Source organism: Onychostruthus taczanowskii, unplaced genomic scaffold, assembly GCF_017590055.1.
Source record: "Onychostruthus taczanowskii isolate IOZ18803 unplaced genomic scaffold, ASM1759005v1 scaffold68, whole genome shotgun sequence".
Taxonomy (NCBI): Eukaryota; Metazoa; Chordata; class Aves; order Passeriformes; family Passeridae; genus Onychostruthus; species Onychostruthus taczanowskii.
The window spans coordinates 2,151,872-2,178,869 of record NW_024504566.1 but is presented as its reverse complement, the minus strand read 5'-3'; the positions used below and the strand labels follow the sequence as shown (position 1 = coordinate 2,178,869).

The window sequence follows — 26,998 nt, the reverse complement described above, 5'->3', positions numbered from 1 at the left end:
CATTTTTAGCTCATAAGAGTAATTTTGATAATCATAAATAGAAAGTATCGTCTCCCTGTGCATTTCAGGGAAACTTTCTGTGGTCCAAAAGGATTCAGGCTGCTGCACAGTCACATGCAGCTTTCTGCCTTTTCTCTGAAGTGCAGCTACTTGCAGGAAAGAGAGAGCAGGGAACAGGCTTCTACTGTTGTCACTTCCATCAGGGAGAAGAAAAGCAGAGGGTACCTGATGGAAAGAATGCCCTCGAGGGGGTCCAGGTCCCACAGTCCAGCCTAGGATCCAGACTTGTAGCCAGCTGCTACGGTCAAAACTCCAACCCTAAATAAAAATAGTCTATCTTTCCTAGTCACATAAACAGGAGCTGTTTAGTTAAGCCCCACATCATAAACACATTGTGATATCCAAAGTGAGAATAGCACTTTTTCCTGCAAGAGCATCTCCTTTTTCATGGAGGCTGATAGGTGAGAAAATGGAAAAGTTTCCAATTCATTTAAAATTGAGTGATGGAGCTTTCTAAATCAATATTGGTGCCCTCAAATCTCAGACAAAAAAAAATCTGTCAAAGGAAGAGAATGGCTGTACTCATCATTCTAGCCATCAAAGTTATTTTGATCAAGTCTGTGTGTATTTTTAATAATGATTTTCCTTCTCCCCCAAAGTCTTGTTATTCACTTGAAGGCAAAATTATACAAAAAGAGGAGCAACTTTCTGAAAAAGTGTAAGAGCCTCTGAGACAAGATCAATCAGTATTTCGTCAACTCAGGAACTTGAAATACATGCGTGACAGAAGGCACTTGGAGCACGGCTCTTCACAATACAAGTAGTTTTTAAATATTTATTTTAACAACATATAACAGTGGCAAGACTAAAAAAATCACAGTTTACTCTTTCTTTGCCATCCTTAAAAGTTATTATTTTGAAGATATATTCAAATATATATACATATATATTCATGGCATTCATGTCCTAGTGTGAACAGATGGAAAAGTCTTCCTCGTTGCTATGAAAAGCCTCAGAAAGAACTACATTTTGAACTTAACAATTCTGAAATGCTCTCAAAGTGTTTCATGTATCATCTCAGTCATGCTGGGATTTTCACAAGAAACCTCTGCCAAAACCACTTGGAATCACAAAGAGCAGAGAGCAAGCATTCTGACTAACAGCTTTGTCACACTTGGCTTGGAGCACTGCTCCCAGCGCAAAGCAGTGTTTTAAAACAAACATTTAAAGTTTTTTAAAATTCCAGGAAGTGTTGCTTAGAATTTATCAAAAGATAACTATTTAATCTAGCAATAGCAAAGCCTTTCCTAAACTGCAGTACTGTTGCCTGTAGCACAAGCAAAGCTATTGATAAGGCACATGTTGTAATGGAGGAACCCACGTAATAGAAGACAGCAACAAAGAACATCTGCGCACACATCAGTGACATCATTATTTCAAACAGCATGACTGCACTTAAATGGTGGAGGCTGTTTGTCATGCACCACATTGTTGCGTTTAGAGCTGTATTTATGCGCTGGTAATTCACATATGTATTTGAATATTTAATACATAATTGCTATTCTCTGAAATATGACTAAAATGAAAATGAAATGCCACAAGTTGTATCAGAAACTCTTTATCTAACTTTATTATTACTCAATATTCTACTGTATGGTTTCACAATCATAAACATAGTCCTCTTGAAGTGAAATTCTGCATAAAGATCACTCAAGCTCTTTTAGATCAACAGTGGAGATCAGAATCTAATCTGTAAGACTGACAGAAAATAGTTGCAGACTATCTCCTCACAGACTGTCAAAGGAAATGGGAAGTTTTTATGTTGCTGTGTATGAGAATAAGGAGCATAGTTTTCTATTTAAAACTTTTATACCATTTTTGTACTTGCTATATTCAGAATAACATCATTAACCAAGAAGAATAATAATTTTACACCCACTTGTGCTTATAAGTGAGCTTATAAATTTAAACCACTTGTCAAATTTCTCAAATACTAAACCAAGAGGACCATTTTTAGCTACAGTGACACACAGATTTTAACCACAAATGCAATTGTATTTACTGAAATGGTTAGAAAATACCAATATTTAATAGTCAGAAATGACCATGGCAAAATTACAGCAGAGAAAAAGCACATATTATTCACTCTTTGAAGATGACTGCTCTAATAACCTGCTGCTTCTTCTTCTTTCTTTATCAAAAGCCATTCTAATTAATTAAGTACATCCTCAACAGTTATATCAACCTTTTACAACAGCATTTACACTAGAAACAAACAGAACAGTGGAGATTCCATTTCTGATTTCAGAAAACAAACAAACAAACAAACAAACTCAAACCCTCAAGTAAAATTTTGCAGATCAGAAAGATATTTTTATGGATTCAAAATAATTAATTTTCCCTTTACTCCAATGCCACCAAAACAGGGACAGAAAACTGTCTCCAAACTGTCTCCATTAGTATGCAAATAATGGCATGTACATGTGACACATGATGTCAGGAATTCTATTTCATGTCTTACAGCTGAAGGAACAGAACATAGGTGTTGCTACGGTAGTAGTGTTTGGAGCAGAGTTATACCTACCTGCCCATACCAGCTGTATTCCAGCATCGTAACCTCAGCGAACGCCAAGTCTTAGAAAACTCAGAGCAAATTCGTGGATACCAACTGTTTCATGTAAGACAAAGCCCGTGCCTATGCTGCTACTTTCCCTTTTAAGGGAGTGTGCTACACTCTACAACTTTTGCTTAGCCACCAGCACTGCTACAATCATAGCTTTGTTGAAGTGTTGTGCTCTTGCAGCTAAAACCTGTTGATAATGAACCTGAACCCATTATTTTGAGTCAATGAATTGAAAGAAATAGGGCAAAGAATGAAAGCCACAGGGCCAATTACCAGCATTCTTTGATGTATTACTTGCTAGCACCCACCAAATCACTTTGTGTCTTTGTCTTGATCCCCTCTGTTATTCATTAATTATTCTGGAAGGGTTAGAGTTCAGATAGCTAATTGCACAGACAGTCTTACTTGGTGGGGATTCTCCCTACACTGACACTTTCCCCAGCTGTGCCCAGCCACCTTGCATTATGCCAATTAATCCAATTCTTGGCATTTTTGTACAGTCCTCCAGGTTCTTTTAAAGCTTTGCCTAAAATGTTTTTCTCAGGCTTGTAAACAGAGACTGAAGAAGGTTTCTGGACTGGACAGATAACATTTACAACTGTCTTGTTCTTTCTTTGTGGAGGTCACTGGCCCTACTGACCCTGTGTTCCTCCTCATATGCCTGTCGTTTTATTTACAAGCATGGTGTCTAGTACTCTTTTTGCATTTGTAGAAATAAGAATTATTTTACAATATTTAATTTTCATTTTCATTTTTTTTCTGTGCCCTTACCCACTCTTCACTTTTGTCAGAAGTGATCTTTGCTAAATTGAGAGGTAGATACCACTTTACGTGTTAAGAGACAATTTCTAGGAGTGGTCTTCTAGTTAACAAAAGGAAAATATCTCATTTCTTTGTTGATCTTAGTGCTAGGAATATATCCATGTACAAAACTTTGTAACAAAGAAGGAATGGATTTTAATTATGAGAATATGAAAAAGGGAAATAAAACCTTCTGTTCTGTGAGGTCTGAGCTCAGGGTTGATGGGTTCAAATTTCAGGAAAAGCAACTTAGGACTCATCATTTTCACTCAAAATGGGAAATATTATGTCTGTTTCCCCAGCTTGGTCACTCATTATATGTTTGTTATTCTTCTGCCACAGATACCCACATTCCTGCTCCAACAACCCCACAAAATTAGTAAGTTGGTACTGTAGTTTGGGGGCACAAATCAGAAGGGACAGAATTAGGACCAAGCCTAATCACAATTAGAGATACCCTATTTTTAGGTAGTTGCACTGCAGGCAATTTCAGGTCCTCACAGACACTCCTGTGTGTCTGAGAACTGTGTAATCAATGGCTTTACCTGAAAAGTTGGAATGTAAAGAAAAGAGGTCCTCAGAGAGTACTACGAGCTGAAGTATGCACAGGCAAGAAGTCCTTTAAGAAAGCAGTCACTGAAATAACCAGGAAACAGCAGCCACAGAGAACACCCTCTAATTATTTTAAATTATCATTAGCAGTACCTCAGTAATTATCAAACTATGTAATTATTCTTTTCCAGAGACACCAGTTAGCTAATAAAATTGTACTGTAGACCTTAAAGCGCATAATAAAAATTTATCCCAGGAATGTCATCCTCGAATCACCCTGAACAGATAATACAATGAGTGAAATATGAATGCTGAAGTTCAAGGTAGGGAGAAAAAATAAGGTTTTGTAATAAATATGTTTTTTAAAAAATTAGCAATGTTCTAGCACTTCAGGTGATCTGACTGCTAATCTCCATTTGCAGATAAGAGAAATCCAATATCCTTCAACCAGGTCAAAAGAACAGTTCAATAATTACAGAAGTCTTACATTTGAATCTGTAAAACACCCAGGAGCATAGGTTAGTTGAGAAAGATTAAAGAAAGAAAGTTTGTTTATAGATTTCATTTTTCTGCCACAAGAATCTAAATAAGCTTAAGATGGTGCCTCTTCCCCTGTACAAAGTCCAAAGAGAAAGTTATTAACCACAGCTCTGTGACAAGTTATACTTTGCATATGTATTCAGAACCACTCAAGCTCCATCTTCAGGAGTGTGCAAAATATTTCTGTTTAAACAAAATACAATCTCCGACCATGCTCCACAGACTGACCTGTTGGCTGGACTAATGCAAACTCATCATCTATGAATTCAGACTTATTAAATGTTCCATTTAAACTTGGCTCTTTTAGCATCCAAACTAAAACCAGAGAGGTCTGTGAAGTAATTTACTTTTCATATTTGTGTCCATGCAGAAATACAGGACTTTTGTACTCCATGAATTTGCTTTTTCCCCATTAAATATAGCCTGAACATAAGGTTTTGTCTCATTAATATGTAATTCAGATAAAGCAGGTATAAATTAATTTCTCTCGAAAGAACTGTAATTTTATTTTTTTATCTGAAAATTAATATCGATTATACAAATGGGAGAATGCTATCTAAATCCAAAGCAGAAGAGTACTTTACATCAATGGTGCAGAGCTGGGCTTGTGATACTACAGTCAAAAATTCAACAGACTAAAACATTCCCAAATAATCATTCCTTAAAAGAGAGAATTATGCTAAATCCATAAACCACCAAAATTGGTTTTGTAAAATCCAGCCTCCAAATTCTGAATGTCTTGATAATGCTGAGTATATCACATAAAGGGAAGCCACCATATATTGTGTTATCAGGAGCTGTGCTGAGGAGCATTCTCACCAGGCAGAGGAGGGTAGGAAGACCTCTGGTCCTCTGGGATCTTACCTTAGGATGCTGCTCACAGAAGACTGGGCACATTCCAGCATGTGGCTGCTCTCTCCCAGTAGTTTCCCCTCTCTCACTTGAAAAATGTATCTGCTACAATTCTTACAATGCTGTTAAATTGAACCAATATTTTCAGGGGTATCTGACCACACAAGTTGACACCTCACTCAGCCGGAACCCATCACAGCATTTAAAGCAGAGATTAAATAACCCATTCCAGGCAAGACAGTGGAGAATTTACAGTTTCCATGCACAAGATGATTTCTATGTGCCAGTTTCCTAAATTTCTACATATTGCTTTCTACACTGAAGAAGCCAATTAAATTTACTTTGTACAGAGACCTAATTTTTTCAGGTAGATTTCATTTTTACAGGAATATTTTAGAACTTTCCAGAACCCCCAATATCATTGAAGTGATCCCCAGAGCTAAGGAATGGCTCTTTATTTCAGAGAACTGATAACATTTTGTTTCAGATGTAACTTCAACTATTTTTAATGCAGAAAAGTTAAATATCAGCAAAAGAATTTAAACAAACATGCAACTTCAATATCTGCACTGAATGATTACTGCTATCCTTTCCACTTTTTTCTATACTGCTGGATTTGACATTGAAACTTTTAAAGTTTAAGATGTGCTTTCTGTCAATAAAGCCTTTTAAAGCTGTAAGGCCCTTAAGGAAGTAGTTCGCTATGTCTGTATAATGTTTTGCACACTGGGGCACTGATCTGGTGGAACAAATCAGAATTATCCAATAACTTCTGACTACAGCCTGTTTCAGTCACAGTAGAGGCTTCTGAAAAAGCTCTGTAGCTGAAGTCAATATCAGTTCCTTACAACTTCCACAGGAGCAGCCCAGTGCAAAGGTCTGTCAGAAGTCCCAAATCACGGGTGGTAGCTAACTTTGGAAGTCTTCTAGATTATTTTCTCTATGTCCAAACCGGTATGAAATGTAAATTATTTTCTTCCTGAGTAATCAAGAGGAATAAGAACTCATTATAGCTTATAGATTAATATTCAATTTCTACATCAGAACACTAATAAAAGGCCACCAAGAATCACGACATAAGCTGAACTTGCACTAGATATTAAATACAGGAGGGAACAGAAATAGGAGTTGATTGCCTACAAGAACAATTTATTTGTGCTTGAAAAAAAGCACAAACAGCAACAAAACTGCTTAGAGAAAAAGTAGTTATTCTGAACTAGGTTCTTAACTCTATGTAAAATATGTTGCTGTGGCAGACTAAAACCTTAGCATCTGAACCCTGTAAGAAGTGAACATCATTAAGCTAAAAAATATCTCTTTTTCCAAAGTGGAAACAAGTTAGATCTCTTGTCAATAATGTGGTAAATAAAACACATAAAGAGTTCCATCAAACTATTTCTTCATTTCATTTAAAGTGCTGCAGTCCAAAGCCAGCTGTGTGTTAAATACAGCAAGATTGATTCTGAAATTAGTCACATTAATTCATCTTTCTACTTTCAGTAATACAATTCACAAATTGTGGTTTTTTTCCCTGGGAATAGCATCTTATTTTAGATCCTCTCTCTTTTCCAGTAAGCAGGATATCTTTTTTGAACAGTAGAAAAAGTGTATTGTTCTCATTTTAAATTATTGGTATTGATTAGGAGCTTTACCTACAGGAATGATGATGATGATGATGATGATCATCATCATCATCATCTTCATCATCAATATTCTACATTTTCCATGAACTTTTCTGCACTGAACAGGACTTCACTGAAGTAGGTAAGGGACCTCAAGTGTTCAGATTAAAAGGGTATCTATTGAAACACTGTAAGCTTAGCAAACAAATACAAAACCTGGTTCAAAATTCAACACACCAGGCAAAGGCACTAATTTGTTACGCCACCCTAAAAACATGTAGTGTAGAAATAGACCCAGAGGATAAGCCCCAAAATGAGTGTGAGCAGAAATATGATAAAAAAATATTGCCATCCTGTGTCTTATCATGAGAATTTTACATTTACACAGTATAATTTGAATGTTCCATATGAACAAGCTCTCTTATGAACAGTGAAACCAATAAACTGCTGTTTCCTGCAGATTTCTGTTATATTTCCCCTAAAGCTTTCTCTCCCAAGACTCCAAGTTATCCAGTTTTGGATTGTTTTCCATGATCGCTGTACTGCAGTTTCCGAGAAGTGATCATGTCCCCCTTCCTAGGGAAGGCAGCTTTCAGCACACGAGCCCCTGAGCCCACATAAACCCAAGCATCCCCACTCATCCGCTGCCCTTGCTCATTACTCTGCAGATTTATTAAGAGCTATCTTTTCCCATTGTACAGTTTATGCTTTTTTCCCTATCTGCCTGTGGATTTCCATGGCACCTCAAGGCAGTTCTATTGAAACTGGACTGCAGGAGTAAAAACATTGAGGTGGAAGGAAAGGAAGGTTTATGAGGAGCAAACAGACAGAAACAGCCATCAAAACGTGCCACATTTCTTTAGGAAGCTATGCTAAAAATAATCAAATATTGCTGCCTTGGGAAAGCAATGGCTGTCACTTTGAGCTTCCTGGAACACTGTTTCACACTGAGGCATATTCAAAAGGTTTTTATTTATTGAGTACAGAGCAACCTAAGTAAGCACTCGCCGTATAGGAGATAACAAGAAAATCTAGATTTCTACAGTATACTCCAGTATTAAAACAAGATCAAATATATTTATTGATTCTGAGTTTGCAGGACTTTTAGGAATTTTAATCCAAAACTCTCAACTGATTTCACAGAAGTTACTAAGTCACAATGGTATCCTTTGGATCCCAGAAAAATTACAAGACCTCACATCTACAATGATATGAAGATGAGACAGTATGGAAGGAATAATGCTCTTGCTCTTTCAACAAATGTTATTTTTAAAAAATATTGTATTTTCTCATAATGTGAAGGAACTTTGTGAAACAACTCTCCAATTTTGACTGAAAGGTAGAAAACAGGTATGATAGGGAATATAACTTCATTTGGTTTAATATGTAGTAAATAGCACATGTCAAAGGTAGAAAAGGATTTAAGCAATGGCATGTAGGAGAAAAGGGGTAGCAAGGAGAAAAAAATCTGATGCAGTAAAACTGATATTAAAAATAATGGAGGGGAAACAAAGTATAAAACCTTTTGAAAATCAGACCCGAATCAGTCTACACTAAAGTGGATTTCAAGCAGGTGAACAGAAGTTCCAATCATTTTTTTAAGTTTCTGAAGTAGGGTTTTCTCAAATTATAGCATCAGTGTCTTGTAAAATCTAGTTTCTGACTAATATCTAAAAATTGAAATTGCAGTGACTTGCATACTGAGACATTGAATTAAAAATATATATATATAATACAATATATATATATTGTATTTGTGGAAGTCTTGAAGAACACCATTTTAATATTTCACCTGGGCATATTCCTTTTTCAGCGAGTATTTCAGAAATACTTTCTGAAAGAGCTAATGCACATTATGAACGACAGAGCCACCAAATAATCCAATGAACTGAATCACTGCATACAGCTAACACTGGCAGCAAGGAAGCTGCATAAAATAATGTGCTTATATTTGGAGGAACACCATGAAGCTAAAAAGAAAATCCACATTCATCTTCCAACTGTGAAAAGAGTAATTGTACAAAAATTAATTTATAATGTTCTTCAGATTAAGTAGCTGAATATTGTTGATACTTCAGAGAGTTTAGGTATTACTGATGAAAAGCAAAAATTATATATTCACCTGTTTGCTATATAATTCAGCACTCACTAATTAACTGAAATCATGGAGACTGCATTTTTGGGACTATCAGCTTAATGTGCCTCATCTAAGCACCTGACCTAGTGCCAATGTGTTAAACAGTGTATCACAACTACCTCAACAGCAATCATAGGCTGCTTGTCTGTTTGATTACCAGGTGTTTATTTCTGTAATGAAACATTATGAATAAGAGGTTAGACTCTTAGGGAGCAGGCATTTGGGAGCACTAATTCAGTGCTCATATGCATATTTATGGTGCCATATTCAATGAAGTGACAATGCACCACCCCTCACAGCTTTTGACATTTGTATATCCACTTCCACACAGACATTTAGAATGGCTTTTAAGCAGGTATATCTATGCTTACAGGGAGTCACAGGTATATTTGTATATTAAGTATACCAAATTATCAGGGGAAAAGGGTTGAAAAGAGCCTATTCCTTCTAGTAGATTCTCTTATTATTTTTGAGAATAAAGTCCATTTAAGCCTCATTTCCTCCAAGTCTGTGTTCCACGGATAAGGCTTTAGTATTTTTTTTTTTAATCAACGGGCATAATGCAGAAAAAGATGTTTCTATCTGCAGCAGATCATCATATTTTTAGAAGCAATACTGCTGCTATCACAAGAGTGGCCCATTAACTGGAGCACAGCAGTGAGGGAATCACTTCTGAAATGTCATCAGCAGTTCTTTTGGTAGAAACTGCACTTAAAATAGCTCTGTACACATTGAGGCCTGACTTGATATAAAGATTTCAAATAAGAGCACAGAAAAGGTTCATGGTTTTGTTTGGGTGTTTTTTATTTTACATGTGGTCAATTTTATTCAAAAAGACACAGGGCTCTAAAGACCTGGATTCCCCTTAAGTTTTATTGCCTATGATCCAAAAGAATACCTTCCATAGCACCACCTTCCACAGTTTTTTTAATAGTGCTTTAAATACAAATCAGTGGAGTGCCTGGTCAAGCAAAGTCTCTTGGAAGTATTAGTGGCTGAAATGCTTTAAAAAATGTTTTCAAGCTGTTTTTCTATCTGAACACAGAATGATTCTTCATGTAAAATTCTGCTTTTGTACACTGGATGTAAAGCTCAACAAAGTCAAAAAGCCATCAGTGGGTTTTGAAATTGATCACAGGTCTTTTGGCTTACAGGAGGCAATCCTTAGCCAGCCTGCAGGGAAGTGATATTTGTTTTATTTCAGAACTACTGTAGAAAAATTTTACATTGTGGCTACACCAGATAGTTAACACACAACATCTAATATTAACTATTTTATGTTTGATATGAGAAGACATCACATGACCAATTAATCTTGACTATCAGTGGTCAGTGTAAGATGCGCACAATGTCAGGCAGGTCCTAAAGCTGTCTATATCACTATCCTAAAAGATCCTTTGGCATCTCACAGTCATTTGTAGAGCAGTATTTGTTGTAATCCTGCTGTGAAGGAATGAAATGCACATTACTGACTTGAAGGGGAGAAAAGACTTCATGCTTCACTTGGCTATAAGAGAAGTGGACTCAGTCTCTAGAGGAAGATCATCTGGGTTGCAAGAAGAATAGTTCCGTGGTTACCTGTTACACAAAGACATTAAAGACTCAGGTGCAATTTCCCACCTGAACTTGAGCCCCTGGATAATTTTGAGCATTCATCACAAGTGACATTCATCTCTAAGAGGCATTTTTCTAGTCTACATTATGAAAAACCTGTCTTTTGGACAATAGCAAGAGAAAGAATCTCCAGGAAGTGAATCACTTTCAGATATCCCCAGGAGACTTCATATAAAAGCAGAAATTTTTTTTCATTCCTCTGGACATGCTCCTATCTTATGGTTCATCACAGAAGGAGACTTGGGCAATGAACAATAATTAGATGCCTATGAGGAAACAAATTTGTGTCTCTGCAACTTAAATTTTTTACCTGCAAGATATGACACCTTCCTCACAGCTGGACTGTGAGGGGTGAAAATTACAATTTATACGATATTGTCAAAATGTCAGTGGAGGCCAGAAAATTGCCTAACATAAATATATAGAAAAGGATGCTGGAGTCAATGACCCCCAATCCCCAAAATTATGAACTGAATGCTAGTATTCAAATCTTGTTGGCATTTTTAATAACTGAAAAAAAAATCTAGAGGGAAGTAATCTTGGAATTTAAATTAACTAGATGATTCTTTAAGCACTATTTATTAAGTATATTTTAACTATCAATATTATCACTTAAGCCACAAAATCCACATTTTCAATATTACAAAGTGGATGGCATTGTTTATTTGTATTCAGTTCCATTAAATTTTTCAAGGCAAAGTTCTCACAAATCATTTTGAGGTTGTAGTAGCAACATTTTTTTTTCATTCTCTATGTGTTAGATACCATAGTTTATCTCAAGACCTAATGCAATCTATTTTTTAGCTATTCACACCCTTTATTCTGTAACAATAGCCTGCCTCTTTCAATATTAGAAAGGCAGGACACAGTTCAATTATTTATGGTCCAGATATAAACAAAAAGTGGAGTTTGTTCTTTAGAAATATATCTATGATTTGTAACAGCACTAATGAAAGATGTAAGCTTATATTTATCATGTAGTTCTAACCCAAGTATCAGTTTCATAATCTTTTTTCAGAAAAAAAAATAAAACAAAAGAAACCTTTCATTCACTTTAGAGAGCAATTGAGTTTTCTTCTGCATAAGGAATTGAGTGCAACTACAGCTGTGTTAATGCATCTCACAAAGTTACCAGGCCTTCATGGAGCCACTTTTGGTCTAACTTGCAAGGTTTTTGATAGTAACAAACTCTGAAGTAAATTAATATAAAGTCATAACAGAGAAAATTTGCAAATAAATAAAAAAATTTGATTATTTCTGCATTTGTCTGAAATCATAGCACACAGAGCAAGTGCTTAGAATCAAATATCTCAATTTGGAACCAGATTTGCTACCATTGCTATTTATCCATTTTGATGATCAGCTGAACAGCTTTTGATGATCAAATGATCAGCTTATTCTAACTTCAATATTCATAGGATGGAAAACACTTTCAACCAATTGTTACCACAATTTGTCATTTCTAATGTAAAGTGAGTGGTGGAAATGCAATATTTCAAGCGGTGTCCACTTTGCTGGTTTCAGTGTTATTTTCCCTAATTTTTCTTATCTTCTTTGCTTTTTTCCATGTTTTGATCTCTTTGCTTGTTTACCCTGGCTTCCAGAGTAAACAAGCAAAGTTTTTTCCTGTCAAACACCTTTTATCACATGGATTTTGTGATATTTCAACAACATACAATTCTGAAATGATTCCTGCATTCTGTTCTCCATCCAGTTTGATCTCAAATGATTGGTTATAGCATTCTCAAGGGTATAAGAGTGAATATGCTCTCTATGGGTATGATTAAAGACAGAGCCTGCAATTCCCAATGCATAAAATTCTGAAAAATAGATAAAATAAGACTTGGAGAAATTCTTTCTTAACTGGTGTTCCAAATACTGTTTAGTCAGGGGTAGAAATTATTTCCAAAGCCACCAAGTCAATGACCATTTTTCTTTTAATTTCTTTGACCTTTGAAAAAATTCACCACTTGTGTCTTTGAACAAATGTACAAATAAATGTACTTGATTTGGGATCTGATATCAAAGGGATCATCTTTGTCCTGGCTGGTCTTTGCCCTTATTTTCCATCATAAGTAATTAATCCACCACTGTGTGCATGTCTTATGAGATGTCCTGCCTTAGAAGCAGAGTCATTTAAAAAGTGCTCAAATTCAAAACATCATCTAAAACTACAGTTAACTGTAAAAGGCTAAATGGAAGATTTGGAACAAAATAGCTCCTGGGTTAGAATCTTGCATGCTGTATTAACCTTGAGCAAAATTTTACAGTGCAGGTACTTAACCTACAAGGAAAATTTCATAATGGGAATACTAAGAAACTTGTGGCTATAACCAGTACTACTGGGCCCCAGTATAATATTTCATTTACATTTCTTACAAAGCAATTTTTGTCAATCTTCCTGCATGAATGAAAAATCTCATCCCATAGTCTCCAATTCACTACCCTCATGAACTCATAAAAAGGTATTTTAACCACTGCTGTGATTTTCAAGTGGAAATAATAAAATGGCAAGAGTTAAATATTAATATTCAGTTCTTACTCTGTGCTTTTCTTTGATACCAATTACAACTTGAACTTCACCTAACTCAAAAAGACTGCAGACTTCTCTCAATTAGCAGTAATAGGATTAATACATAGCTTTGGAATTGAAGATTTAAATAGCAAGAAAAAAAAAACCCTTGGCAAAAGTACACTGCATGTACCAAATTAATCTCAAAATAAATATGCAGCCTTGGGTGAAATAAGTGGAATGTGGAATGCTAGAGAGGTGGGGGTTATTGTGGTTTTTCTGCTCTCTTGACAACCTCTGCAGGTAGCATTGCTTTGAAAACTATCATGGCTGTAGAATGAGCGTACCTTTTCTTCCTTGTGTTTACGGCCACTGGAAAGTTGCTACAATTCACAACAGGTATTCTCCTTTGTAGAGCACCAAAGCTAATTCTCTTTATTAGAGTTTTCTCTATTACCACTTTTTACAGTTCTCGGCTTTGTGAGTTTAGCAATCTCACAGATTCAATTATTGCATTCAAATAGCTGTCTCCTGAGAATGGATAAAATATTAGGTGAAAAGTGTTAGATGGACAAAAGTGTTTCTATACTACAGAATGAAGAGCAGCCAACTGAATTTATGGAACATAATTCTTGGATTTCTTTACTCATATTGGGTAGTTTGTGGTTTATTTTGTATTTGTATTTGATGGGCAATGATTGACTTCATTTTCCCTGCATATTGAGTAACTACCTCTACATTGCATGATACAATGGCCCAAACTGAAGATGACTGTTTTAAGGTATACATTTGATGTCCGAAAAAAAATTGTAATATCCTAAAATTCCCTGTCAAATCAAAAAATACGGATGTTAGTTATAAAGAGCTGTTTATATTCTTTTCTCAGAGGAAAATATGAGATACTTAATCATGTTTTGCTGGTCAAAGCTCATACAGCAGAACATTTGAAGTGTAACTAAACCAATTCAGAATCAGCTGTGAGTCAGGACAGATGGAAGTGACAAGTTTAGTTTTTTGTTTCCATCCAACTAGTGGAGAAATCAAGACCAAGGCTGACCCCAGGTTTCTGTTGACAATAACCATGTGGTTCATTTCTGGAAAAATGCACTTCAGGAAATACCAGAGAATGACTAAGGGCTCCTTTTCAAAATAGGACAGGAAGATGCTACAGAGATTTGAAAAGAGCATGAGTTGTTGCATATTCCAGAAGTCTGGCCCTAGAATAATGACTGATAACAAAACAAAACAAAACAAAACAAAACAAAAAAAAAAATTACCTTTCTGGGTAAAGTTGAGGTTTGCTTTATACTTAAGTTAACCAGGAAAAAATTTTCCTGGGAATCGATATAGCAGCAATCATTATGAGGAAAGACTGTAGTCAATAACACAACAGAGATCCACAAATGTTTAGAATAAAAGGAGCTGAAACACCATGATAGGAAAAGTGTGAGATCTCTTAAATCCTATTGGTGTCAGCCTCTCTTGTTTTGCTGGACTTGCAGGTAACCACAGATAAAATGTAATATTTTGACACTATTACAATCATATTTCTGTTTGATTTCAACTACCTGTAGGGGCTATCTGGAGCTTCCATTCATTTCAATATGTTCACTCCAACAAAAGAAGTTAACCCAAAATCAATTGATCTATATATTTTAACAATTCAGTCTTTTATTTGTAGCTCAAACTTTTAATGTCCCACGTCCAAAAAAAATATTACTTTCCCAAGTTTTGAAGTGCTGGTCTCCACAAGTTCTAGACATTTGCTCAGAAATAAATAATGTATGGAAGCTAATTAAATTATAATATAGCTATTAATTAACATAATCTTGTTTGGCATTGCTCAGAAAATAGACAGGACCTTCTGTGGTAAACATATCCAACTTTGGGAGATGGTTGGAAATATTCTTGAAAGAATAGATGAGATACATTGCCACTAGGGCTAGGCTAGTAAATGGCAGCTGAGATAAGCAGAATTCTCCCTCTATGCAGATGGATCACAACATAACCCAGAGATGTCCCCCCTAGCCAAAATCAAAATCTCACTTAATTCTTCCTGGAGTTTGATTTAAAATTTCCCTAATTTCCCCTTTATAAAGCAATTACCTAATAACTTTTCTGATGTGTCCAGATACAGAAATGGCCAACACATGAAAAATATGGACAGTAGAAGCTGATCTGGACAGGAATGAAATCAGTAAACTGCACTTTGGTGAGGAGCAGAGAAGGATGGGATGAACATGCAGGCTCTAGCCATTTAGAGATGGTTGTCATTCTTTATGAAGATTAAGGACTTGTAGCTTTGCATTCCTACATTAATCCAAAGGCCAGCCGATGTACAAGCTGCCAGAGTATAGACTTCCAGACTTTTGATCAGAGCCTTGAGCAAAATGAACTCCCATTTCTACACTGCATTTTTCTGGCTTTACTCTGTTAACATTAATAGCAGATATGCAAAACTGACTTCAAATTTCTCTAGAAAACATTTGAGAGCAAAAAGAGCAAGAATGAGCACAGTTGAAGAGGACTCTCTCATGCAGCCAGTGGCCAGTTTACTTGCATAATGAAAGAATATAACTATATGAATCCTTTTCCAACTAAGAAAACTCTTATGGTAAAAGGTAAGAGTCATGCGCATATAATTTGCTTAAGAAGATCTACACATATTTCAGAGCAAATGTAAGGCTCACAGAATTGTGCATGAGTGTTTTTGTTTGTTTTATTTTAAATATCTTCATATTGTTGAAAAGAAAACAAATAATCCTTTTTTTTCTAGGGAGGTAAGGGAACCATGTGCATTTACAGGGTATTTTAGCCTAACATCACCCAGTGATTTACATATTTTTTTATAAAATTTAGAGTTGGTTTGAAGTCACTGTTGTTAAGATTATAACTTTTCCCCTGTTATGTCCAGGTCTGATCTATGCCATCAGTTCTCACTTCTATGACTAATATAAAATTCAGACAATTTTCAGTTAGAAAAAAAAATATATATTTCTGCCATGTCTTCTTTCCTTATTTTTTATGTCAATGACAAGTCTGATATCCAAAGTGGCAACTAATTGCCTTGACAATTAAATAGTATTGCCACAGTACAGCCTTTATGCATCGGTCCTAATAAATGTCAGAGGAAGCTCAACTACTCACTTCAGCAGTTGCTAATTTAAGCTGAACACTACCAGCTATTCAGAGGGAAAATTTTTTCTTTAAATAAGATTGATCTCAGAAATTAAGCATGGGATTCCCACTTATAAAAAAAGGCCATTGATTATTCATTAAATCTGAATTACTGGTTTAACAAACACTTGTATAAGTGTCATTAATATTATCTGTTATGTAATTGCTAATGTGGTGTATAATAATTAATATCTCAGTCAGGTCTCTTCAAAGTTCAGTTACCATAACTCTTGTCACAGAGACTAGCGCTGCTCTTTTAAAGCTCCTTTTTTTTCCCTCGTGACCCTTCAGCTTGACTACTTCTTCCTTGGCTGCCATTTGTCAGTTCAGGAATAGTATGACGGTCAAGTCAAGTGTAGATTTATATTGGAATCCTAACTCCCATCATGATCCTCACCTTCCCACTGAAGTCAGTAGGAAGCTGGGAATCCTGTTATGCTTTTAATCCTGGGCCAGCATTTCAAAAAATGCTGATCTCTTTCCAAGTTTGTGGAGCTTCTCTTTGCTGCAGCTGACAAGAAAATGAGCCTCCTTTCATTAACTCTGGAAAAGCCCGAACACCCTCAAGGTAGAGATAGCAGTGTTTGCATCATAAAGTTCTCCACTTTACAATTGCAAAGTCTGGTAATTCTGTTTGGGACCTGTTCATATTCTTCATGGAAAAGAAAAAAAATAAAAGCTTATCTCTTGCAAATGGGTTCCTCTCCTATTTGCACCCATTGAGCAGCACAGGGTTGTCAAAAGAAAAGTTTAACAGGACCCTTTCAAGTTACAATTCATTCATAAAATTTGTACGCTTAGGAATGGTGGTGGACACTGAGCCCAGAAGTCATGGAAGAGCTCATATTTTTGTCATTGAAGCCTTTGACAGCTAGAAGAATGCAGTTGTTTGCAAAATGCCGATTATAAATTGTCCCAGGACCCTGTAACTTCCTAGCCTCAGTGAAGGGCAGCATCCACAGGCATAGGCTAAATCTGTGCCAGGGACTCTCCTAACAGTAGGACTGCCTGGATGTGTCCTAGCATAGTTAAATGTACAAGTGTGGATAGACAGCTCACTACTGCTCAGGGTTCTGAGCTGAGAACACATGGGAAGAAATCAGAACACCCTGTGATAAAATCATGGCTTAGTCTCTTCTTATATCTGTCTTCTACACTTTGCCTCCTTCATATTAAGAATCACAGCAGACTTTAAAAAGATCCACCCTTACAATAGACAGCTTCAAGTCTTTAAAAGGTTGTTACCTGCAATTCTAATTTTGAGACAAAAATCAAATTTTGATTCAGCGTTAATGCTCACTCCAACTACTGAAGGCAATGGAGCTGCTGAACATACTCTTTGAATTGCAGTGACATCAGTGATTTCCATACCACAGGAATTATCACACAGAAGTGCGTTAACAGCTGTGCTCAGATGTGCAGAGGTGTGTGCAAGAATAGACATAGCAAAAATAAAAATGTCTAAAAAAAATTTTTAAAATTATGAGGTATATGGGAGAAAGAATAGAGACTGTGGACTTTAGACACTGTAAGGTTAAAAGATTAAACCTGTGAAGTGTGAAAAAGAGAAGAAGAGATATTATGAAAGTCTACAAAATAATGAGTGAGCCTGAGGATCTTACACAGATCTCTATTTATTTCCCACTTACTCATCTCTTTTGGTCTCCATTCTGCTCCTCCTCATTCTAGATCTTCCAAATTGCATTTTGTTGTTTTTCCCAATTCCCATTTCCCTGTTATTTATGAACCCCTTCACATAATTTTCCACCATTCCTCTTTTCTATATACTTCTTCTCATTATAGTAATACTAATACAAAATCTAGGTATTTTCTTAATGTTAATAAATGAAAATATTATTTTAAAAATTAAAAATATTATAGCCCCTAGAACTAAAAATTAACATACTTTAAGTGACTGCCATGAAACAATCTGCGGAGACAGACAGCCCTGCTACTACAAGCTGCTTCAGCAAAAGATCTAGGAAGACTTAAGCATAACAACCTCAATTACTATACTGTGGTAATTTAACATAAAATTAAATTTTAACCCTCAAGCATTATCTTATAAGCTAATTCGAAGTAGAATCAAGAAATTTTGAGAATTCTATACTTTCTCTGAAGCAAAAAAACATAGAGATGGAATGTGTTTGACTGTGTTTATGACAAAACGCAGATACTTACACCCAAGCTAATTATCTAGATTTTTTTCAGTCAACAGGAATAAAAATATCACTTGGAGGGTGCAATCTGTCTTACTTCAAAGTACATGGCTAAAGTAAGCCAGATAAATTGGATCTTAAATGGGTCCACTTGCTCCACTGGCTACAAAAATTGCTCAGGCATCCAATTCAGATGCAGACACCTGTTCTGGAGATAGGTGAGAGCCCAGTGAAGGTATTCTGAAACAGATTATTAAGCTTTATGGACAGCTGCTCTATTCTAGTTTAAACATTCTTGTGTTTCTCTCTGCTGCTACTACGTAATTTACACAGCAGCTGTGGCCTGGAGCAAAGCACTAAAACGGCACTAGTGAGCCTATGGAGTCAGATGGGATATGTACATGGATATGAAGTGGTTCTTCTTGGACACAGTGCATTTTCAAACTTTTAAATTATATATTTTTTTGGTGGGAGAAGTCAAAAACTGCCATTCTGTTCTCCCTTTCACAGTGTCTCCTAATCTGTCAAAAATCCTTCCAATTGTGCACCAATCCACCAAAAAACATACAAGCTTAAGAAAGGGTTTGCACTGTTGTATGAAGTGCAGGAGTTGCTGCAATCAAGAGAGCACATCTAAAAAAGAAACTGGAAAGATGCCAGTGTAGCAGACACTGGGTAAATGAGACTCCCTATATGGGAGATATAAGGCAGGCAGCACAGGACATTAAAGGCATTTGTGACTTTCAGGATACTTTTAAAAACCCATGACTTCCCTCCTAGCAATGTCTGGGCTGAACCTGTTCTGTCTTTAAATACAAAATTTGCCTGCAGAAAGGTTTTAAAGAGAAAGTATTAAAAGTAAGTCCTAGCAGCCTAAAACAATTATTTCCAAAAGAGATATAGCCATTTATAGACAGTGTTTGTTGTCATGTTATGTTTGTGAGAAGTTTATCTTCAATCTTCATTAGTGTCTCAGGTCACTGCAACAATATTCTTCTTCCTAGCCATTCATTGCGAAAATAATAGTAGAGTGGGGATTTTAAACTGGTTAACAGGCTGACTCTTATGCAGAGCTTTTCCCAGTATATGCAGTAAAACATCACTCTTATATTTCTACTCATTACACAGCATACCTTTGCTGGGTATATTGGAGGGTATGTTCTCAATGTGTTGGTATCTCTTAGCTGTTGAGGGATTTTTATGCAGGTTGCCTTTAAATTTCATTTTGCACTAATTAAATAGATAATGCTCCCAAAATCTTTCATGGTGATTTAGATCTTTTTTATACTTTAATGATTTACTGGCCTCTGGCTAGTCCTCACTTTCCTACCAGCTTCCTACAGGATCTGTGGTGGTATGACACAGCATACAGTAATGGTCAGATCAGCCCAAAATACACAACTTAATCAATATCCCTAGTCCTACTGAATTAATTAATTTATTTATATGCATTTTTATATGGAAATTTGGTTCATTATTTTGCTGAAATGTTGCTCATTTCCAATTGATCAAGGTCTCTGACTCATGTCTTTGACAAAGTTACAGGTTTTCAGCATAAAGAACCCCAAGAAGAAATGGCCTCAAGTTGCTCTAGGAGAGATTTAGATTGCGTATCAGGACGAATTCCTTTGCAGAAAGTGTTGCCAAGCACTGGAACAGACTGCCCAGGGAAGTGGCAAAGTCGCCATTCCTGGAGGTATCTAGAAAAGGTGTAGGTATGGCACTTAGGCACAGGGTTTAGTGGTGGACTTGGCAGTGTTAGGTTAACAATGGACTTGATGTTCTTTAAGGTATTTTCCAACCTAAACTGCTCTATCATAGTCCATTTGATTCTATCTTGTTAGTTTGTTTTAAATGATTGTTTGAAGAAAAAGAGGATACTAAAATTTCCACCAAAACTAATATTGGACAAAAACCGCTCCTAGAGAAAACAAATATTCCTTCAAAGGGAATTCAGTATTTAAGGTGAACTTTTACTAATATAGTGGAACACTCCCGAGGAAAGGGCAGCAGGGTGTAAACCTTTGCCCAGTGACTGATGGAAAGCATTCCTTATAACATATTGCCTTTCACCTTATCAGGCATTCCTTCAAGAGCAGAAGTCACTTTTTGAGTCACAAATGGCATCTTACTTTCATCAGGATTTTTTTTCAGAATCTTTAATCAGGATGTTTGCTAAAGCCAAAGCTTCTTACTTTATGGAGCTTGCAAATCCTGCAGGGAAAAATCTGGTGGCTGTTTTACTGCCTTGGGTATTTCTATAGGTTAACCTGGCTTCTTGGAGAACACAGATAACTTCCCTTGATCAACACAAAATTAATCTGACTCAAGATTTTGTGTCACAAAGAGAGGTCTCAGTCTTCAAACTCTTTCTTGGGCCTTTACTGTTTTTAAAGTACCAAACTAACCCTTTCCTGCTACTTCCCAAACCCTTGATCTCAAAGACACTGTTCTCAATGGCATTCTATGGTAAATCTTCACCCAAAATGGATTCCCCATCACTGCTTGCGCTGGGCAATGGAAAACTGCTTTAAGATATTTTTATCACTTGACTGCCATTCAAACCTGCCATGCTACATCTGTGAACATAAGAACTTCTGGGCAAAGAAAATTTCATACTTTCCAAAAGGTAGAAGTCTCCATCCTTACATGCTGTTAACCCCAAGATCTCACTTTACGTGTTATTGCCTCTCAGAGTTTTGTAATCCCTCAATTCTTCTCAACAAATCCCTTTCTCCTTCCAAACAGCCAACAAAGACTTTGCTGACAAACCTCCAGTAGACCATTTACTCAGTAGCAGTAAGTCTTGCTACAAGGCAATGACAGTGGGTCCTTAACAGGGTGCTGGCACCCCACAAAGGTGAAAAGGAATCATGTCTAGAAGTCAATCTACCTATAGGTACATAACATAAAACATTACTACTTAATTATAGATGGGACACAATTTCTTGTCCAGATTCTGAAAGCTGTCATGAAAAATACCTCCAGTCTCCCGATCTTCTTTGATCTCTTCTGGAGGTGTTGCTTCCTACCTGTCCTGATTTAGGTTCAGGAATATTTTTGGTTTTCTCTTTTTTTCTTTGAGTCTTGCTTTTTAGTAATATGTGACTTTCCACATCTTTTTTATCTTTTACTTCATCTTCTTCTATCCTCTTATTTATTTTCTCAACATTTTTCCTCAGCCCTTCCAGTTTTTCTATCTCCTATTTCTTTCACCATTTCTCACTCCTATTCCCGCTTGCTTTAAATTTCCTCAGCCCCCTTTTCTCAGTCTTTTCCCACTTCTATTTGCATCATGATTTCCAACCTGCAAAGAAATGCTATCCTCACAGGTTCTGCAGCACCCTTTGATCACCCTCTAGCCTCTGCAAGCAAGCTCCTCCAGCAGTTGCAGTGCTCCAGTTGACCCGGAGGCTCCAAGGAGGCTGAGAGGGACTTGCATTGCAGCAGGAATCAAAGGGGGGCTTAGGAACCAAAGGGTTGCCCTGAAAAGTGAAGCAGAGGGGGTCAGTTTGCCAAAGAAGAGAGATTGGCAAGAAAATATGGTGCCAGCCACATGCTGCCTCATTTATGCTCTCCCAATTAAAGCAGCCTGTAGGGAAAGTAGCATGCCACTGTATTGCACTGGTGTACTGACCCCTCCGAGTGCTTGTTAGTGCTCACCATACTCAGCATTTCCTCTCCCTGATTGATAGGACGATATGTGTGTGTATGGCAGAGAGCAGATTCATTACAGCACATTAGCCAGACAGGCAGACAAATGCCCACAGGGGCAGAAAAGCTGTAAGGAATAAATAAAAACTTTATTATTTTTCTAAAACTTCTTTTCCCCAGGCTACGTTGAAGTATACTGGAGGAATGGGAGAGTGGAGGGAGCCCAGAAAAGAAAGGGAGTGGTGAGAACTGGAAGGAAAGTTTATTAGCAGTCAAAGAAAGGTTTAAAATATTCATTGTTGGATTCAGAGTTTGAATCTCTATTTATATTTTTATATTTGGTCCCACTGCAAACTAGGAAAGAAAGGTTCAGTGCATCAGATACCAAGTTATCAGAAAATTCCTGATGTAACACGTCTGAAATGTCTGAAACCTGGCTGCTTCACTTACTGAAATATATAATTCCTCAGTTTTAAAAATGAAAAACAAACTAGTACCAGCCTTTATCAACAGCTGCCACCATGTGGTATTTAAAATACCACATCTACTTTCAAATAGAAAGAAATATGGTGGCATCATCTAATCTGTCCAGTGACAGGTTTTTATCCTCCACTCAGTAGCTCACAGCTCACAAGAGGCGATGCGGCTGTGAGGCAGCTCTGCACCCCTCCATTCACTCTGCCAAGGCCAAGGAGAAGATACCCTGTGCAAAACTGTCCTGGACACCACAGCCACTGTACCAAAGCACTTGCCCATCACCCATCCTTGGAGATGGAGAACCAGACCTCAGTCCAGAGCTGCCTCAGGCTGTCAACACATAGTGCATGTTAAAAGTGCATTCCCAAATGACTGGTGCCAAAGCATTTTCTGCCAGGCACAGATTTACCAGCGTGCAGCATCCTCTCTGCCCCTGTCATGAGATGCTGCCTGCTCTGACGAGGAGCAAGAAAGCAAACATGGAGCTGCTGGACTCTGTTCTCACTGCCCATTGGCTGGGTCTTAACCTGTCTGCTGTCTGGAAATACATTGTGGTGTTGAAAGAAAACTCCAGAGACATTCCACTATCCAAGAGGAATACAGAGTACAAATTGTGAGCTCTGGACCATTAGAGAGTTGATCCAAAGATTGATGATTTGAAGAACATGATTTGAGACAGCACAGGGACAAGACTTAGTTAGTTTAATACCCTGGTATTTGCTTGCTTGAGCCCTATTTTTTTTTTAGAACATTGCAATTCCAGCAGCTTCATCCTCACCTCTCTCCTGATTTCATTTAGGTGCACTCCAAAATGAGCTAAATGTGTTACAATTAAGAATAGCTTTTGGCAGATAACACAGCATTCTGAAATCTGCTTTGTAAATATCTACTGGTAGTACAGGTACCTCTGAGATTGCTGGAGCTTTGTCTAATGAAAAGTGTGTTCCCACTGGAAAAAATCCGTTGAACACAGGATACTGTGAAAGTGGCATATGACACTGTGAATAATGTGCATGGGCTTCTTCTTGAGGGTGCTTCTCTGGCCACTTTTGATCCTGTAGCTTTCCTCTGAGCTGAAACTGTAGTCCAGTAAGTGCCTGCAGCATTGCTTTATTTCTTCCTTTCCCACTATTCGCAGAGCTGAAAAACTCACTATAAAACACACACACAAAACAGAAGCAGCAATTTTATTTCTTGAACAATGTACATCTACAATTAAAAAAAAAACAAAAAACACAAAAGCAAAACAAAACTTCTGTATAAATCCAAATTAATATTATGGTTATTGAGCACCCATAAGAACACAATCGCTAAAACAGAAGCAGCAATTTAATTTCTTGAACAATGTACATCTACAAATAAAAAAAAAAACCACAAAAACAAAACAAAACTTCTGTATAAATCCAAATTAATATTATGGTTATTGAGCACCCATAAGAACACAATCCCTAACACAGTACTGGAAAAAAAAAAAAAAAAGAAAAAAAACAAAAAAGGAAAAAAAAAGATAAGAAGAAACAGTTGGCATTCAGTTAACAATCATGTTTGGAGGTTTGTGACTGACTTTGTTATTCCAAGGGAAGCCAGGTACCAGGCTCTTGGGATTAGGTACAAAGGCAAGAAAAAAGTGGACACGTATGAATCTCAAAGGTGACTGCTGGGTTAATAAAACAGTCTGTTTTCTGTTCACCCACTCTTCCTCTCAGTGTGCAAGTACATTAAAATATGTCAAAAGGAAAGCCATTTGCTGGGGAAAAATAATTCAGCTAAAAGTCCAAATTTCCAGCTGGTGTGTTACCTTAGTGTGTGCAAGTGCGCTAACAAAGTGACCCACACATCTCACTGGATGAAAGTTGGTATCCTCATTAAAGTAGAAACAAACACATGAAAACAGGAACAACTGCCAGTTAAAAAAAGGACCACAATTGAAATGAGAAGCCTTCATTTTTCCCCATTCTCTTTCCCACTTGCTCTATAGCAGATACTATATATATATATTTAAGTAAATGCTTGAAAAATAATGAAAGAAAAACTGATTTTGTATGCAGTAACCATTCCCATTTGCTGGAGGAATTGCATTGCTAACAACTGTCGCCCTGATTTTGTAAGACTTTGTTAAGCCTTCTGATGTTTACATTCTTTCAACAAACTTTCTCACACACAGTTCTGTAAATAACCTATGTTTTGATTCTTTCATGGAGGTGGAGAGAATTGATGGACCCTTGGTCTGTCCAGTGGCATTGGAGAGGTGGCACTGTCACCCTCCAATCCACTGTCACCTTTGGAAAACTATAAATGTTGGAGTCAGAAAATAAAGGTGCTTCTTTTTTGTTCTTCTCAAGAGCAGCAGTGTCTGCGTCATCATTTCGTGCCTTATCACAACAAACAACCATCCACATTATCATTGTGTGTTTAGAAGAAAAAATATTTTCACAGTCCAGTTTCTAAACTGCTACATACAACACAACAGTTGTTTCCTGCAAAGAGTCACCCTTTCAAAAGTGAGTAGCTCTGGGGAAGAAAACCTTATATCAGAATTGCTCACACTAGAAAGTGATTGCAGGATCACCCTCCAGCCCGTTAAAATAAAAGCACGTTTATAGTGGCGTATGCTGCCTTTGCCCCAGGAAACACAATGAGACTTGAACACACTCACTAATTCACTGCAGTGTGAACATTTCATACAATATGAACTGCACGAGACATTAGATCTTCCTTGGCCCAGGCCCTGGCAGAAAGCACTATTAGATAAACAGAGAGCAAAGTGAGGGAAGTGGTACACCACAGTGTGAGCAGCCTTTTGTTTATTGATGACATGATTTTCCCTGGGGGTGAAAAGAAAAAGAAAAAAAGAGTAAAGAAGTATTCCAAAATCTCTAATGACCTCAGCAGAGATTATTATGATGAACCACAGAATCACATCATGGGTGAGGTTGGAAAGACCTCTGGGGATCATCTAGTCCAGCTACCCCACTCAAAGCAGGATCAACCACAGTATGTTGCTCAGGGCTGTGTTGAATTTCAAACATCATCAAGGACAGAGATTACACAGCCTTCCCAAGCAAACTATACCAGTGTTTCATCATGCATACACTAAAAATATATATTTCTTATGAGGAATTAAAATTCCACCTATTTCAATTTGTGCCTATTGCCTCTTGGTCTATGACTGGGCACCACTAAGACCCTAGCTCCACCTTTTTTCTTCTCCATCCAGTAGGTGTTTACACACATGAAGGTCATCCTGAACCTTCTGTTCTCCAGGCTGAGCAATGGAAGCTCTCCCACCATCTCATAAGTCACCAGTTCCAAGCCCTTCAGCATCTTTGTGGCCCCTTGCTGACTCTAGTACATCCATATCCCTTTTGTACTAGGCAGCTCAGAGCTGGAGCAGCACTCCAGCTGTGGCCTCTCCAGTACTGAGGAAAAGGATCACCCTTAATGCAGATGCAGTGTGGTTTCTGATGCACCCAAGGAGAGGCTGTTGGACTTTCCTTCTTTTGAAAGGGTATGCTGTGGGCTCATAGCCCACCAGAGTCTCCAGGACCTTCCCTGCAAAGCTGCTTCCCAGATAGCCACAGATAGAACAAGGATCTGGCTTTTTCTTTTAGTGCACCTTCAGTTAAGGCTCTGATGTTACATATATCACAAAAACCACAGCACCGCTTCTCACAGCACCCTCTTCTAATAGATACAAGCAAGAGGGAAAGCTGAGGAACAGTCTAGCTATCACATCTGTGCTGATTCAAAAATAAAATGAAAGAAGTACTATATCTCCTAATTGCTGATGTCATTCCTTAGCCACAGAGTTCTTCCATACACAGGCTTTGATCCATTGTGCCTGCATTATTTACCAGCTCTACAGGTACGTGCATAGTCAGCTCCAGACTAAAGCTCAGCAAAAACTGAAGGCTTTCCACGTGCCCAGAAAGACACCTTGCTCTTGTGCCAGAGCATCAGGCTGCCTTAACCACGGGACCAGCTGGTGCTGCTTCCCAGCTGTTCTCAGTGTGAACCATTTCGCTTCCTTACCTCCCCGGCCCTCTCTCCTATTTTGGAGAGACTACTTCAATGTGAATACCTCTAAAGTTCTGAAATATGAAAAATGAGAAGCTGGCTGTACCTGCCCCTTCCTGGTCACCATAGTCTTACCATGCCTGTTTGGTGGTCCCACTTGCATACTAAAAACCTAATCTTGCAGTCCTTTTGCAAACTAAACTCCCCATTGACTGATATGTCTTTGTATTAAAAAATTTACTGGATATGCAGAGCAGCAGA

At 37.3% G+C, this 26,998-nt stretch overlaps 1 protein-coding gene across 1 annotated transcript in view; it reads right to left on the bottom strand.

Moving 5' to 3' along the window:
* TFEC (transcription factor EC) overlaps positions 1-23,826 on the bottom strand; it is an 87,969-nt gene extending 64,143 nt beyond the window's left edge. The window contains exon 1 of the mRNA XM_041421041.1: positions 23,626-23,826. Within this exon, the coding sequence (XP_041276975.1) occupies positions 23,626-23,826 (201 nt within the window). The remainder of the gene's footprint in view (positions 1-23,625) is intronic.
* Positions 23,827-26,998: the final 3,172 nt, after the last annotated feature.